General features: G+C 48.0%; 1 protein-coding gene across 4 annotated transcripts in view; it reads left to right on the top strand.

Annotated features, from left to right (window-relative positions):
- Positions 1-17,315, top strand: part of nrxn3b (neurexin 3b) — a 494,879-nt gene that overhangs the window by 153,011 nt on the left and 324,553 nt on the right. For all 4 annotated transcript variants that reach the window (XM_082148443.1, XM_082148442.1, XM_082148445.1 and 1 more), the window contains one exon: positions 1,002-1,385. In XM_082148443.1, the coding sequence (XP_082004569.1) occupies positions 1,002-1,385 (384 nt within the window). The remainder of the gene's footprint in view (positions 1-1,001; positions 1,386-17,315) is intronic.

Below are 17,315 nucleotides of genomic sequence, written 5' to 3'. Positions count from 1 at the left end.
GTCTAAACTCCCCCCTCAAATTAAAAATTCCCCCCCATAAGAGTCACCTAAGGGGGGATTTCCCCCCCATTTTCCAAAACAAAATTCAGGCCCTGAAACATATCACTGAATACCAGCGCGCGCGTATTATTCCCAATATATCTTAGTGGTGTAGCACATAATCTCTGTCTGCGCCCGATTTTAAGAATCGTTGTTGTGTTTCTTTTTAACTGAAAAGACATCAGTTAGACAATATTCTAATTTTAAATTTGGGGTTTCATAAGCTCCAAGCCATAATAAACATTAGACCTACTTAAGTCTCTGCAGCTAGCGTACTTAAATTTTATTTATCTGCAAAATTATGTTGTATACTTACAGTTTTGCACAATATATGTTCTCAAAACTACATACACCCTTTAAAAAAAACAAAAACAAACAAAAAAACATTTAGCAGTTGTTTAGCAGGGTCTGTGTAACCTGTTCTGAAATGGTTTTATTATAATATATATCGTTATCGCAAGAGGCTGCAATGTATATCACAATATTGATTTTAGGCCATATCGCCCATCCCTAATTGATAGCCTATAGTAGTTGATAATAACATAGGCCTACCTAATGTTGTCTACGGACGGTAACAGTAGTAACCTTTTACAGTCTATGAGTAGAACAGCTTTCTCAAGCAGTTTGTGATGCATTTTGGAAACAGGAGATGAGCCCCTGGTCTAATGCGCCACCTGGCTTGAGAAACCCGTTCTCAAAGACTTACTTTTATAGTCATTATTTGGGTAGCACACATATTCTGAATGCCTTCGGCAGAATTCAAATGAGCCATTTTAATCTAGATTAATCTAGATTAATTTCAAAATTAATCTAGATTAATCTAGATTAAAAAAATTAATCTATGCCCACCTCTAATATATATATATATATATATATATATATATATATATATTACAGTCAGCCGCCTTCTTTTGGCTGAGCTTATTTTGTCAAACTTGATAGCCTGTTTTTGTTTTGAACAGGTATCATCTCTGTGAACAGCCGTCGGACTCCATTCACCGCCAGCGGAGAGAATGAGATTCTGGACCTTGAGGGTGACCTATATCTCGGAGGACTCCCGGACAACCGCGCTGGCCTGATTCTCCCCACCGAACTGTGGACCGCCATGCTGAACTATGGCTTTGTGGGCTGCATCCGTGATCTCTTCATAGATGGACGCAGTAAAGACATTCGTCAGATTGCCGAGGCCCAGAACGGAGTCGGAATCAAGTCGTCCTGCAGCAAAGTAACAGGCAAACAGTGCGACAGCAACCCCTGCAAAAACAACGGCATCTGCAAAGAGGGCTGGAATCGCTTCATCTGTGACTGCACCGGGACGGGATACTGGGAGCGAACCTGTGAGAGAGGTGAGTCATGCCATTGTTCGAGAGCAGGGTAGTCTTGCGTAGCCTGACTTCTTGCCTGCCATTTGGCTTTAGGTGGCCCATGGGCTCACCCTCAGAGGCTGAGACTAAGAGTAGGGTTACACAATTGAAATAGTCTGGTTCAGTGTTCGCTGTAAGCTGATCCTGCAACACACTCTCAAAGTTCCTCTGAAACCCTCCACCTCCTCCAGCTCCACCTGCCTAGATCTGTTATTGGATTTATGTGTGACTATTCATGAAGCAGCATATCTCGCATGCTCACAGCAATGTGTCTGTGTATTTATTGGATCTATTCCACCCAGACCAAACAAATTAACATACATTAACATTGACATGCTAAAATGATTCAGATAAATATTATGTCATTTATACATAATATTAATTGAGCATGCTATAGGGGCTTCCACTTTTGTGTAGTTTGTGCTTGTTGTGTTAATAAAATTAACTTGAAGTATACTTATTTTTTTATTAAGTATACTTAAGTGAAGTTTAAGTATATTTTTAAGTATACTTTATGTATTAAGTATACAAATATCAATGTACTAGAAGTATACTTGTAAGTTCCCTTTCAAGGGAACGAGCGTTGCGTCGAGATTGACGCTATGGGAACGCATTGCGTGATTGCATCATGAAGCACTTGTAAAATCAGTCCAATGGCGTATAGGCGGGTGACGTCATGGCAGGAAGCTATAAAGCGCACCCAGACCAAACATTGTCAGCTTCTGTGTCTTCAGCAATCGCTCTCTGTGAAATCTGTCTCTGTCTATTTATTGTTGTTTGTCCTCAAGCATATTATATATCTAGACAGGAATATAATGGCGAGCAAACAGCATTTTGGATCGTGTGTTCCTCCCCGCCCTCGCTTCATTACGAGTGGGGATACACGCGATTTATGTGTTGTTTGTTTGGGAGTAGAGCATGCACGGTCAGCTCTAGTAAAATGGGGCTGACAGTGTTCATTCATAATTCCTGACATGTAACATATGCACTTCAAGAGTTTTAGCTCTGCTCCTGTTGGCTTTCTTCTCGAGGGAAGAAAGTCGAGAAAGATTCTTTGGCTTGGATCTCGCGTTTGCCGAGGCAGCGCGTAGATTAAGGCTACGGGTCTGCAATAAAGACTCTGTGACTCGATCTCGGATCTCACGTGTGCTGAGGCAGCGCGTAGATTACCGGGCTGCAATAAGAATCTAATGGCTCAGATCGCGCGTTTGCCGAGGCAGCGCTTAGATTATGAGTCTGCATCTCTGCAATAAGAATCTAGTGGCTCAGATGCCGAGGCAACGTGTAGATTAATAGGTCTGATATATTTATACACACAGGGAACTGAGCAGACGGGAATTTCCTTTTCTCTCTTTCTCTATTATGATTGTTTGCAAACTAATCATGTGTTTGTAGACTATTATTGTGGTTCTTTTTGTTTGAGAATATAATATGAATTTAATTCGGAGAATTTAAATATTTGTCTGGCTTTGAAAGAAGATGTATGAAAATAATATATTCTATTTTTCATCCAGACCAAGTTCTATATCTGAGCTATTTCTGTCAGCATTTAATTGTGATTAAATTAAATGTTAAATGCTCATCTGAGTTGATGTCTGTATTAATACACTAAAGTCAGCCTTTCACCTAGACTGTTTCTACTTGACATTTGGCTGCATTTAATTTTTGAGAAAATTAAATATGTACTTATCTGATCTCTGAGGAGTTAGATGTCTATATTAATGTAGTATTCAGCCTTTCATCCAGACCGTGTTTACTTGTCTGGTTGATATTGGCTGCATTTAATTTTTGAGATAATTAAATATGTACTCATCTGATCTCTGAGGAGTTATGTCTATATTAATATAGTATTCAGCCTTTCATCCAGACCGTTTCTACTTGTCTGGTTGACATTTGGCTGCATTTAATTTTTGAGAAAATTAAATATGTACTTATCTGATCTCTGAGGAGTTAGATTTCGGTATTAATATACTATTCAGCCTTTCATCCAGACCGTGTTGACTTGTCTGGTTGATCTTTGGCTGCATTTAATTCTGAGGAAATAAATGGTGAAATTCCTGGGGGGAAATTAATAACACCTCATTATACGGTGCCCATCTCCCTTCGGTGCTCTCAGGGGCCATTCTGCCAACCCCATCATCTCGTGTGCTTCGGGGCGCAGCGGTCTCCAGTGAATTCTAGTCTCAGACGAGCCTTTATCTCACTGTCCGCCCGGAAATGTAGCGGCGCTGGGATTCTTGCCCCCTCCGAGGAGGGTCTCAGAGCAATTATTTTCGCTGTTCCCTGCCGGTGCGCCGCTTCAGGGCAACGAATTGGTCGCTTGAGTAATACCAGAGACCAGTCTCGAGAGGCTGGTTCTCTTAATTTCTGGTGGGAAGTGGTTAACACCTCACTATACGGAAACCATTTCCCTTCGATGTCTTTGGGGGGCCGTTCTGCCAACCCCGCCACCTCGTGTGCGTCGGGGCGCAACGGTCTCTGACGAGCCTACATCTCCGTGTCTGCCCGGAAACGTAGCGGCACTGGGATGTTTGCCCCCTCTGATGAGGGTCTCAGAGCAGTCAGTTCGGTTGTTCCCTGCCGGTTCGCCGTACAGGGCACCGAATTGGTCGCTTGAGTAACACCTAGAACAGTCTGGAGAGTCTGGTTCTCTTAGTAGATTTTTTGGCAGTGTGGGAACTTCTGCCAAACATATCTCAACAGAAACAGAGTGTTTGCTCCTGATCCCCCAATAAAAGACTGGGGTTGAGTTGGCACTCTCAACTGCAGCCTTCAAGGGGTAAGGCGGATCTGAGGACCGTTATTATTTCCAAGAAGGCTGTGGAGAAAAGTAAAGTAAAATCTCCCCCGAAGTAAAGCGGTTAACACCTCATTATACGGTGTCCGCTGCCCTTCGGTGCCCTCAGGGGACCATTATGCTAACCCCGCCACCTTGTGTGTTTCGGGGCGCAGTGGTCTCCGGTGAGCACATATCTCAGGGTCCACCCGGAAACGTAGTGGTCCTGGGATGCTTGCCCCCTCCGAGGAGGGTCCCAGAGCAGTCAGTTCAGTCGTTCCCTGCCGGTTCGCGTTACAGGACGACGGACTGACTGTTCAACAACAACTAAATCCAGAAGCCGGTCTCGAGAGGCTGGTACCTCTGCTAGAAATTTTTGACAGCGTGGAAGATGCTGCCAAATATTTCTTGTTGGGTCCTGCAGACCATAGAAAAGGGTTATCATCGGGTCTCGCCCGCCCAGGTTTATGGGGGTCCTATCCGCCGTGGTGGGCCCCAAGCAGGTTCTGGTAATGGAACAAGAAGTGAAAACCCTGTTGGAGAAAGGGGCCATAGAACATGTACCTCCCTCCAGCAGGGACACCAGTTTTTACAGTTGGTATTTCATCGTTCCAAAGAAGGATGGGGGGTTGCGTCCCATTTTGGATCTGAGTGTTCTGAATGAGTCAGTCATTCAGCTAAAGTTCAAAATGTTAACACTGAGACAAATCATGCCACAGATCAGATCCGAGGACAGGTTTGTCACGATAGATCTCAAGGACGCATACTTCCACATTTCCATCCTTCCATATCACAGGAAGTTCCTGAGGTTTACTTTTGGGGGCAAAGCATACCAATATCGAGTTCTTCGTTCGGCCTAGCACTATCACCCCAAACTTTCACGATCAGTGTCATCAGTTGGCAGTTCGGCATCGAGATGTCGATCTCGCACACAGGAAAGAGTTGCGGTTACGGCTAAACGCCAAAAATAGTGTGCTTTCTCCACTACAGAGGACCACTTTTTCTAGGCGTGGTTGGGACTGCAGCGTTTATACGCCCATGTATAAATATAATTAATTATTATTCATAACGGATTATGATCAATAATTAATATTTTAATTATTTTTTATTATTTTCAGAATTTACCGTAGCAGAATCAATAGTATGATCATTTTATCAGTTCATCCAATGAACAGAAAGCATAAACAAGTATTAACTCTAGGAAATATAATATCTTCCTGGCCAAGAAAGAATTAATCCCCAGCTAACAATAAATTAAGAAATAATCACGGGTAAAAGCATCGGTAGCTTAGATCTGTTACGGCGTCCAGTGACATGCCTGTTATTCAGTCTCGAGCGCCGTCCCCTGAATACTGAGTATGCATACTTGGCCTAGTTTGGCCATTTGTGCGCTGATGATCGATGCACCTGTTCGCAATGAGCGCTGGGCTCTAGCGTATATCTGGCTCATCAGCTCAGTGTTCCTTGCGAAGTATTGTTCCACTACTGTGTTGCATATCTGAGCATTCTTTGATAATCTATATAACCTATCTCTGATTTCTGGAACCCCTGCTTGTCCTAACGACTCTGATTCTGTGCAGCCTGCCAAGTGAACCTCTGCCTGTGACCCGACTTCGATTCACGCCGCCTGCCCTGAACTAAGCCTGCCTGACCATTGAGAACGGACTGTACCAGCTACCTTGCCCTCTTTTCCCCTTAACCCTTTACCTTCACTCTAACCATTAATAAAACGTTGCACATGGATCCGTCTCAGTCTCCTGCTTCAAAACAGAATACTTCGCCACCACAGGATCCAGCAACAGTGTCCATTCTATCTACTGCATTTAAAGCCCAAGCATCTCAACTCGCTACTCACCATCGTCAGTTGACCCATCTAACCTCGTTGACAGAGGAACTTGTGAAGGCAGTGCAGAGTTTACAGAAGCCCACGGAGGAAACCCCTGTGCCAGTCGCGCCAGTTCCAACGCCAGCCGCTGACTCTGCATCCTCCAGCACTCGTATTTCTCTTCCTGAAAAATATGAAGGGGATCCAGGTAAATGCAAGGGTTTCATGCTTCAGTGTTCCATGTATTTCGCCCGGCAGCCCGCTCAGTACGCTACGGACATGGACAAGATTACGTTTATCTGTTCTCTATTCACGGGGCGGGCTTTGGAGTGGATCACCGCAGTCTGGAGGCCGGATGGAACCGCTTTCGCCTCTTATGCCGACTTTCTTGAGCGCTTCAAGGCCGTTTTCGAGCATTCTGTGGAGGGGAAGGGATCGGAAGACCGCCTACTGGAGCTCACCCAGGGGAAGTGTACCGCTGCTGATTACGCGCTCAAGTTCCGCACTTACGCAGCGCAGACGGACTGGACTGATAGCGCCTTAAAGGTGGTGTATCGACGGGGACTCAACTACGACCTCCAAGCTGAGCTGGCCTGTCGCGATGAGGGGAGGAACCTGGATCAGTTCATTTACTTGTCCATTCAGATTGACAACCTCATACGATCACGCCGTTGCGGCATCCGCTCCTCGACTTATGCACACCATATCCCCAGTCCGCACTCTCCGGGTCCCCTGGCATCGGAGGCTGGAGAGCCTATGCAAATTAACGCCACACGGTTGACGGAGGAGGAGCGTGAACGCCGGAGGATGTTAAAGCTGTGCATGTACTGTGGAGGAGATGGACACTTCCGTTTGCACTGTCCCCAGCTATCCACACGCAAAGAAAAGACAACGGTGAGTCTAACTCTTGACAGTCTAAATCCTCTCTCCTGTGTTTCTGTGCCCCTTGAATTTACAAAGATTAATCAAATATTTTTTACTTCTGCACTGATCGATTCTGGGGCGGCGGGGAATTTTATGTCTCAAGAGTTTGCTCATAAGCACAAGATATCTCTAATTCCCTCCACGTCTCCTCTCACAGTCGAAGCCGTTGACGGACGGCCCCTTGGCACGGGGCGCATCACTCATATGACGCAGGAACTGCAAATGCGCACCGGACTGCTGCACTGTGAAAAAATTCAGTTTTACGTTCTTCAAGCCTCACATACTCCTGTCATACTGGGTCTTCCCTGGCTAAGGAAACATAATCCTCACCTGCAATGGTCCACGGGTCAGATCGTTCGCTGGGGTGAAGATTGCTTTTTCAAATGTTTAAGCCAAGTAAAACCATTGTCCGTTCGAAACATCTCAGCACTCAGTGAAAGCGCCGCTCTTTCCAGTCTCCCAGCGGAGTACAGCGATTTGCAGGAAGCATTCAGCAAAGTTAAAGCCACCCAGTTACCTCCACATCGAGAGTACGACTGTGCCATTGAACTCATGCCCGGATCCGCGCCTCCCAGGGGACGCATTTTCCCCCTTTCACAGCCCGAGACGGAAGCCATGGAGAATTACATCCAGGAAGAGTTGGCCAAGGGTTTCATTCGTTCTTCCACCTCTCCTGTATCAGCTGGATTTTTCTTCGTTAAGAAAAAGGATGGAGGTCTACGTCCATGTATAGATTACAGAGCCCTTAATGACTGCACTGTGAAATTCCGCTATCCTCTGCCGTTAGTTCCCGCGGCACTTGAGCTCCTCCGCACAGCAAAGTATTTCACGAAACTGGATCTGCGCTCAGCTTATAACTTGGTTCGTATCCGTGAGGGGGATGAATGGAAGACAGCGTTCTCCACAAGCACCGGCCACTACGAATATTTGGTGATGCCGTTCGGCCTTTCCAACTGTCCAGCTGTTTTCCAGTCATTCATGAATGACGTATTCCGAGACATGCTTCAGCGCTATGTAATTGTCTACATCGACGACATACTTGTGTACTCAGACACTTTGTCGGACCATGTTCAGCACGTACGGGCCGTGCTTCAAAGACTCATACAAAATCAACTGTATGCCAAGTTTGAAAAGTGCGAGTTCCACCAGACATCCACTTCATTCCTGGGTTACATCATCAGTCCTGAGGGCGTGGCAATGGATGATGGTAAGGTCAGAGCGGTGCTGGATTGGCCCCAACCTACCACTCTCAAAGAGTTACAGCGCTTCCTGGGCTTCGCAAACTTTTATCGGCGGTTCATCCGAGGTTTCAGTTCGGTGGCGGCTCCGCTGACTGCGCTGGTGCGTAAAGGTACCACTCGCCTTCCCTGGACTGAGAGCGCCACTCAAGCTTTCAATCAGCTCAAATTCTGCTTCACTACTGCCCCGATCTTGCGTCACCCCAATCCAGAGTGGCCCTTCATCGTAGAAGTTGATGCTTCCAGTACAGGCCTGGGCGCCGTTCTCTCTCAGCGCCAAGGAAATCCCGCTAAATTGCATCCGTGCGCATTCTACTCCAGAAAACTGAACCCTGCAGAACGAAATTACGACGTCGGAGACCGTGAGTTACTGGCCATGAAATCTGCATTTGAAGAGTGGCGGCACTGGCTCGAGGGGTCCTCTCATCCATTTACTGTGTTTACCGACCATAAAAATCTTGAATATCTGCGAACTGCCAAGAGATTGAACCCACGCCAAGCCCGGTGGTCTTTGTTCTTTTCTCGTTTCCAGTTTACTGTGACGTATCGCCCTGGATCAAAGAACACGAAAGCTGACTCCCTGTCTCGTCAGTACGACTCTGAACTCACCAGTCAGACTCCCGAAAACATTCTCCGTCCTGACCTGGTCATCGGTCCCATCCAGTGGGATATTGAGACTGAATTAGAACAAGTTAACACTAACTCCGAACCTCCGCCTGACTGTCCTCCAGGAAAAATGTTCGTGCCCGAAGCGCTCCGGGAGAAGGTGCTTAAACACGTCCATGCACTGCCTAGCTCTGGTCACCCTGGCATCACTACTACGATTCATATTCTCCGGAACCGTTACTGGTGGCCCACACTGCCTCAAGACACGACCAACTTCGTTCAGCAATGCCAGAACTGCAATACCCAGAAATCTTCACGGCTCCTACCTGCAGGTCTTCTACAGCCTCTACCGGTACCCCAACGCCCATGGTCACACATAGCCGTTGATTTCATTACTGACCTCCCTCCTTCTGACGGACATACAACAATCCTTACTGTTGTCGATCGCTTCTCAAAAGCATGTCGTCTTATTCCCCTGCCTAAACTGCCCACAGCCCTGCAAACTGCTGAGCACCTCTGTAATCTGGTCTTCCGTTTCTATGGCTTACCTGATGACATTGTCTCTGATCGCGGACCACAGTTTACCTCTCGTGTCTGGGCAGCCTTTTTCCGGATGCTCCAAGTGAATGTCAGCCTCACATCTGGGTACCACCCTCAGTCTAACGGGCAGGCTGAACGTCTCAATCAGGAGATTATCCGTTTCTTAAGATCCTACTGTCATTTCCACCAGGAGGATTGGAGTCGGTATCTCGTGTGGGCTGAATACGCTCAGAATTCCATTTGTAAGCACTCCACGGGTCAAACGCCTTTCAAGTGCATACTTGGTTATCAGCCACCTCTGTTCCCCTGGTCCGGCGAGCCCTCTACTGTACCGGCTGTGGATGACTGGATGAAGCGCAGTGAGGAGACGTGGAATCTAGCTCACACCCATCTTTTACGTGCCGTCAATCGCACTAAGAGACAAGCTGATCGTCACCGCCGTGCTGGTCCCGTCTATCAGCCCGGTCAGTGGGTGTGGTTATCCACCCGGGATTTCCGACTCAATCTGCCCAGCAAGAAACTCAGCCCTAAATTCATGGGTCCCTACAGGATTATACGGCAAATTACCCCAGTGTCTTTCCGCCTTGCCCTGCCCCGTCAGCTCCGCATTGCTCCCACATTTCATGTTTCTCTATTGAAGCCAGCCACTGCACCTTCCACAGTCAGAAATGTAGAGTCTGAGGATCCCCGTTCCCAGCCCATCCTGATAGAGGGCGAAGAGGCGTACCGTGTGCGCCATCTGCTGGATTCTAGACGTCGGGGCGGGCGTTTACAGTATCTTGTAGAATGGGAGGGCTTTGGTCCTGAAGAACGCTCCTGGGTGGACTCAAAAGACATTCTGGATCCTTTGCTCGTTCAAGTATTTCATCATGATCACCCAAACAAACCCGCTCCTCGTCCCCGCGGCAGACCTCGCCGCCGTCAGGGTTTTCGCGCCAGGAGTCGCTCCCAGGGAGGGGGCTCTGTTACGGCGTCCAGTGACATGCCTGTTATTCAGTCTCGAGCGCCGTCCCCTGAATACTGAGTATGCATACTTGGCCTAGTTTGGCCATTTGTGCGCTGATGATCGATGCACCTGTTCGCAATGAGCGCTGGGCTCTAGCGTATATCTGGCTCATCAGCTCAGTGTTCCTTGCGAAGTATTGTTCCACTACTGTGTTGCATATCTGAGCATTCTTTGATAATCTATATAACCTATCTCTGATTTCTGGAACCCCTGCTTGTCCTAACGACTCTGATTCTGTGCAGCCTGCCAAGTGAACCTCTGCCTGTGACCCGACTTCGATTCACGCCGCCTGCCCTGAACTAAGCCTGCCTGACCATTGAGAACGGACTGTACCAGCTACCTTGCCCTCTTTTCCCCTTAACCCTTTACCTTCACTCTAACCATTAATAAAACGTTGCACATGGATCCGTCTCAGTCTCCTGCTTCAAAACAAGATCGAAGTTTAAGACAATAAGATGTATAAGCAGATTAACACAAGTAATCTCTGTTAAAATACGAACAATACTTTATTGATTATATACTAACACATAAAAACTAATATCTAACACAAACACACACACACATTCATACGAGTTGCAGAAGGAAAAAGAGTAAGGAAAGATTAAGTTTCAAGAGTGAGTTTAAGAGTGAGATGATGAAATCTCAAGTTTATGCACTTATAAGACATGACCTGGACGTACGAACCATCAATCATTAATTTAACCCTTCTATCGTTTCTTAGACAGGTTATTAACTGTATATTAATACACCAGTTCAGCTCTTAGTCTGGAGGTAGCCTACTTGCTTGTCTTTGCTTTTGGGTATTCCCTTTTGTTGCGTGAAAAGGGGTTTTCCCGGTCCGTTCGTTGGCTGGTGTCCTCGTGCCTGATGTCTGGGGCGGCCAGTCACGTGGTGTGCTGGCGGAATGAAAGTCTTTGGCTTTGCAGGAGAAACGTGGCTCGAAATCTTGTCGCAAAACTTAACTTAGAACCGAGACTCACAACGGAAAATAAAGGAAAACTTAGAAAAGAAAAGACAACTTAGACGAGAGTAGTAAGATGGCTTGAATAAAGCTGTTGAACCCGTTCTTCTGATCTTAATTTGGGTTCTTTGTCTCTGCGTTTACATGGTTACTCGTCTGATTGAGATCTTCATCCTTCTTCTGCCCATCTCTCTTGAGAGTGGTAGCAGAGCGTTTCTTGGGGGTGAACCCAGAGAGCTAGAGTTAGAGAGCCGAGAGAGTTAAGAGAGTTACAGCGTGCTTTGTTTTTTGGTCTAAGATTTTAAACTCAAAGTTTGTCCCCCCTCCTGAAGAGAGCGGACCAATTAGACACTGGCTTTGTTTGCAAAGTCATAAATCATGTCTTCCCTGGGGGTTCTCTATTTAAAAACCAGATGCAACAGTTTAGGCATGATTTCTAATTATCAGAATATGAAACATTTTACACAGATTTAATTCCAGTCATCTTGCTAGTTGTGTTCGTAAGATAGCATTGATATGAAACAGTACACACTTTCATTCATACTTCTAATAGTTATAACACTTACATGAATTATATGGGATCAAAACATATTATCTTATTAAAATATGCATATAAGTGGTGGAAACCACACAGGATTAGGTAGTTGCATGATTGTTTGATCCTGAATCCATTGAAAATTGTTCTTGAATGATTTTATGTATAGTTATTGGTAAGAATCAGTTCTCTGGATTGACGAGAAAAAGAACTCTGTTTGTTCGTTCAGAGGTCCCAACGGGGAAGGGGTCAGGAATGTTGTGGGGGTTCGGTAACATCTGCTGGTATCGATCCGTCTTGCAAACTATCAAAGTTGACCAATAAAAGTCGTTGGTCCGCAGACTTCCTGGAGACTGTGAATGATTCATGACTCGGTTGGGTAATTTGAATCTGGAATGTGAAGACACTTGTGTGATGCCTTGGTCTCTGTCTTTCTCTTAACCAATCAGTAATTTGGCAACAAAGCTAGCCTTGACCAGTTATGTGTTAGTGCTGGGGGCTCTTGTAATTAGCCAGACCGGTCGGCGCCTGGATCCCGTGACAAGATGGATGAGGATACGAAGTCCTGACCAAATCTTCCTCTTTGTTCACAGAGAGTTTGAATTAATATTCTGGACGAAGATTAGTCTGTGTTTGGTTCATACCCATTGTCGCTACAGGACTTAATGTTGATGCAGGCATACCTCTCACCTGCACGCATAGAGTACATCCTGTCAGCTGTGAAAAGAATAAAGCTAGGCCAGTCACTCACTGTGAAACAGTTTCAGAGACTGTGGGGTCTGATGGCAGCAGTGTCCAACGTGATACCTTTTGGCCTGTTGTACATGAGACCCCTGCAGTGGTGGCTCAGGACCAAAGAGTTTCCCCGAGGGGCAACCCCTTTCACATGATCAGGGTCACGCGGCAATGCTTACGTGCCCTAGTTATGTGGAATAAGCCTTGGTTCTTGTCCCCAGGATCCTGTGCTGGGAGCTCATTGTCGTCGCTTAACGCTTACGACGGATGCTTCCCTCACGGGCTGGGGTGCGATCATGGATGGTCGCTCGGTGCCCGTGGACGGGTCACCATCTCACCTGGCACTTAATCACCTGGTGATGATGGCTGAGGCTCTTCATCCCTGGGCACCAGATTCAGGAAGCAGACATCCTGTCGAGGCAGGGGCTGAGGCCCAGGGGAGGGAGACTCCACCCCGAGGTGGTGGAGCTCATATGGACTTGCAGACGTGGCAGTTCAGCATCTGTACATGGTTTCCCTGATTGTTCTACTTCCGGGAGTTCTGGAGAACAGAGTTATGGGAGTATGGGTTTGGCCCCTGAGGGGGCCCAACTCATAGACTCGGGTCTCTCAACTGAGGTTGTTGAGGCCACGATCTCTCTAGAGCTCCCTGCACAGGAAACAAACTGGTTTCCTCCATGGTGCGTTGAAGCAGGAGCAGTATGGCGGCTTTGTAGCCTTGTATTAGGGGTATCCCTACAAGAGGTGCTAGATGCGGCGGGCGGTTCCTTTCCGCACACACTCATCGGGTTTAAAACCTATTTTTGGGCTTCACTCCTGGGTCCCAGGTTATTCTGTCTTTGTTGTGCTTGCCTGATTTCACACAAGACAGGCACTGGTCACTATGGTGGTGTTGGTATAGACGTTCCCATAGCGTCAATCTCGACGCAACACGAGTTCCCTTGAAAGGGAACGCCTCGGTTACGACTGTAACCTCGGTTCCCTGAAGAGGGAACGAGCATTGCGTCACCTTGCCATACTTCCAGCGTGCCTGTGATCGACTTGCTTCGACCTATCAGAAGTTGACAATGTTTGGTCTGGGTGCGCTTTATAGCTTCCTGCCATGACGTCACCCGCCTATACGCCATTGGACTGATTTTACAAGTGCTTCATGATGCAATCACGCAATGCGTTCCCATAGCGTCAATCTCGACGCAACGCTCGTTCCCTCTTCAGGGAACCGAGGTTACAGTCGTAACCGAGGCGTTCCCTTTCAAGGGAACTCGCGTTGCGTCGAAACTGACGCTATGGGGAACGCTTTGCGTGATGACGTCTTGAAGCACATGTAAAATCAGTCCAATGGTGTGGCGGAACGTCAGAGGCGGGTGACGTCACGTACCAGGAAGCTATAAAAGCCGGCCCGAAACAGAAAACGAAAGCTTTCTGAGTCTTCAGTTGCGCTCTGTGTTGAATCTGTCCTTGTTATTTGGTGTTGTCTGTCTATATTATATATATATATATATTCAGTATGGCGAGCAAGCAGCAGTTTAGAGTGTGTGTCCATCCCTGCCCGCGTTATTTAACGGGAGGTGATACTCACACTCTTTGTGTTGTTTGTTTGGGTGAGGAGCATGCCCAGTCAGCACTCGAGGGTGTGGTGACTGTGTGCATTGCGAGGCGCTTCCATTGCGTACGCTCCGATCCCGCTTGGCTCGGTTCAATCCCGATCACGTTCCCCAGGGCTTGGGTCCCGCCGCTGCCGAGGCACGGCGTCGATCTCAGACCTGGGGTTCACAAATGGATTTATCAGTGGATGTTGAGACGGGCTCTGCCTTATCTCAGCCTCCTTCTGATAGATCCAGTGCCTCTCATCAGGGTGTGGAAGCACGCGCTGCGGTTTCTTCCCCCCCGATGGAGGCACCAATACTGCAATTGTCCAGCTCTGAGGAGTTGGACGTTGTTAGAATTGAAGCTGATTCTGAGGATTCGCCACCTCAGTCTCACGCTTTTGAGGAATTGCTCGATGTTGTCACGAGAGCAGTTCAGAAATTATCTATTGAGTGGCCAGAGGATAGGCAGGACGTTTGTTCGAAAAGTAAGCTAGACGAACGCTTCCTGCCATCTCGTACACAGCCTCAGCGCAGGAGCCTTCCGTTTTTCCCCGATCTCCACACCGAGGTGTCGAGATCGTGGGGAAAACCAGTGTCTTACAGAGTGTACACACCACAAACATCTCACTATTCTTCCATTTATAAATATAAAGAATATGGTTATGGGGAGATGCCGAAGGTGGAGGAGACGCTTGCGAGCTATCTCTCTCCAGCAACGGCATCTTCCTTGAAGGCTCCTTCACTTCCCTCTAAGCCAGTTAAATTCACATCAGCACTGGTTCATAAATCGTATGCAGCCGCTGGTCAAGCTGCAGCGTGTCTGCATACGATGTCCCTTATGCAAGCTTATCAAGCAGAATTATTGGGAGATTTAAAGGAGGGCGGGGGAATTGGTCCTGACACGGTGGCCGAACTACGCAGAGCCACAGATCTGTCTCTCAGGGCCACCAAGGAGACCGCTAAATCAATCGGGCGGTCTATGGCAGCCCTGGTGGCCACTGAGAGGCATCTGTGGCTCAATCTGAGCGATATTAAAGATAAAGAGAAACACGTTCTCTTAGATGCTCCGGTCTCCACTGTTGGTCTTTTTGGTGATGCAGTTAACAGTGCTGTAGCTAAATCTCAAGAAGCTTCTAAACAGGCAGCTGCACTGCAAAAAACTTCTCCCCCGCCGTTCTTTCATTGAGGCTGCTGAGCGGGAGCAGCCTCACTCCTCTAAAAAGAGCGCTGAACATCGTGCCACTCAAAAACAGAGTGTGTCCTCCCGTGCTCCCCCACAAAAATCTCGGGGACACGGAGGGCGCTCTCAAACCCAGCAGCCTTCGAGGGGTAAAACGGATCTGCGGACCGTTATTACCGCCAAGAAGGCTGCTGGGAAAAAGTCCTGACGTCCGAGGGCTCAGGACAAATGAGGGTAGTTCCCCCCGAAGCAGAGCGGTTAACACCTCTTTTCACGGTGCCCGTCTCTCTTCGGTGCCCTCAGGGGACCGTTCTGCCAACCCTGCCGCCTCCGGTGTTACAGGGCGCAGCGGTCTCCGGCGAGCACATATCTCAAGGTCCACCCGGAAACGTAGTGGCCTCGGGATGCCCGCCCCCTCTGAGGAGGGTGCTAGAGCAGTCTGTTCGGTCGTTCCCTGCCGGTGCGCCGTTACAGGGCGACGAACCGACTACTCAACAGCAACAAAATCCAGAAACCAGTCTCGAGAGGCTGGTACCTCTAGTAGAATCTTTGACAGCGTGGAAGCTACTGTCAAATGTTTCTCGTTGGGTCCTGCAGACCGTGGAAAAAGGGTATCAGATACAATTCAAGAAACGCCCACCTCGGTTTATGGGGGTCCTGCCCACAGTGGTGGGCCCCGAGCAGGTTCTGGTTATGGAACAGGAAGTAAACACTCTGTTAGAGAAAGGGGCCATAGAATATGTACCTCCCTCCAACAGGGAAACCGGGTTTTACAGCCGGTACTTCATAGTTCCAAAAAAGGACGGGGGATTGCGTCCCATTTTAGATCTTCGAGTTCTGAACGAGTCAGTCATGCAGCTCAAGTTCAAAATGTTAACTTTGAGACAAATCGTGCCACAGATCAGGTCCGAGGACTGGTTTGTCACGATAGATCTCAAGGACGCATATTTCCATATTTCCATCCGTCCGTGTCATTGGAAGTTCCTGAGGTTTGCTTTCGGGGGCAAAGCATACCAATATCGAGTTCTTCCATTCGGCCTGGCTTTATCACCCCGCACTTTCAACAAATGCGTGGATGCAGCTCTGGCGCCTCTGCGCCTCCAGGGTATTCGCATCATGAACTACATCGACGATTGGTTGATTTTAGCTCAGTCGCATCAGTTGGCGGTTCAACATCGAGATGTTGTTCTCGCCCACATGAAAGAGCTGGGGTTACGGCTGAACGCCAAGAAGAGTGTGCTTTCTCCACTTCAGAGGACCACTTTTTTAGGCGTGGTTTGGGATTCAGTGTCGATGCAGGCGCGCCTGTCACCGCCACGTGTAGATTCCATCCTTGCAGCTGTGAAAAGTGTAAAGCTAGGCCAGCTACTCACTGTCAAACAGTTCCAGAGACTGTTGGGTCTCATGGCAGCAGCTTCCAACGTGATACCTTTTGGACTACTGCACATGAGGCCCCTGCAGTGGTGGCTCAGGACCAGAGGGTTTTCCCCGAGGGGCAACCCATTTCGCACAATCAAGGTCACGCGGAGATGCCTACGTGCCTTGGTTATGTGGAAGAAACCCTGGTTCCTGTCCCAGGGCCCAGTGTTGGGAGCTCCTTGTCGTCGCAAACTGCTAACGACGGATGCTTCCCTCACGGGCTGGGGAGCGATCCTAGAGGGTCGTTCATCTCAAGGTCTGTGGGAAGACCATCATTGTTCCTGGCATATCAATCGCCTAGAGATGTTAGCTGTCTTCCGGGCTCTGAGGAGCTTTATCACAGATCTCAGGGGACACCATGTGTTAGTGCATACGGACAACACGTCGGTAGTCGCCTATATCAACCACCAAGGGGGTTTGCGCTCGCGCCCATTATCTAATCTGGCACGCCATATCCTCTTGTGGTCCCAGGGGAAGTTGCTGTCACTCAGGGCAGCCTACATCCCCGGGGTACAGAATATAGGAGCAGACACTCTGTCGAGACAGGCGCCGAGGCCCGGGGAATGGAGGCTCCACCC

Source organism: Leuciscus leuciscus (assembly GCF_965113295.1).
Source record: "Leuciscus leuciscus genome assembly, chromosome: 19".
NCBI classification, from domain to species: Eukaryota; Metazoa; Chordata; class Actinopteri; order Cypriniformes; family Leuciscidae; genus Leuciscus; species Leuciscus leuciscus.
Note: the sequence above shows the minus strand (reverse complement) of the source record. Positions and strands in the feature narration are given on the sequence as shown.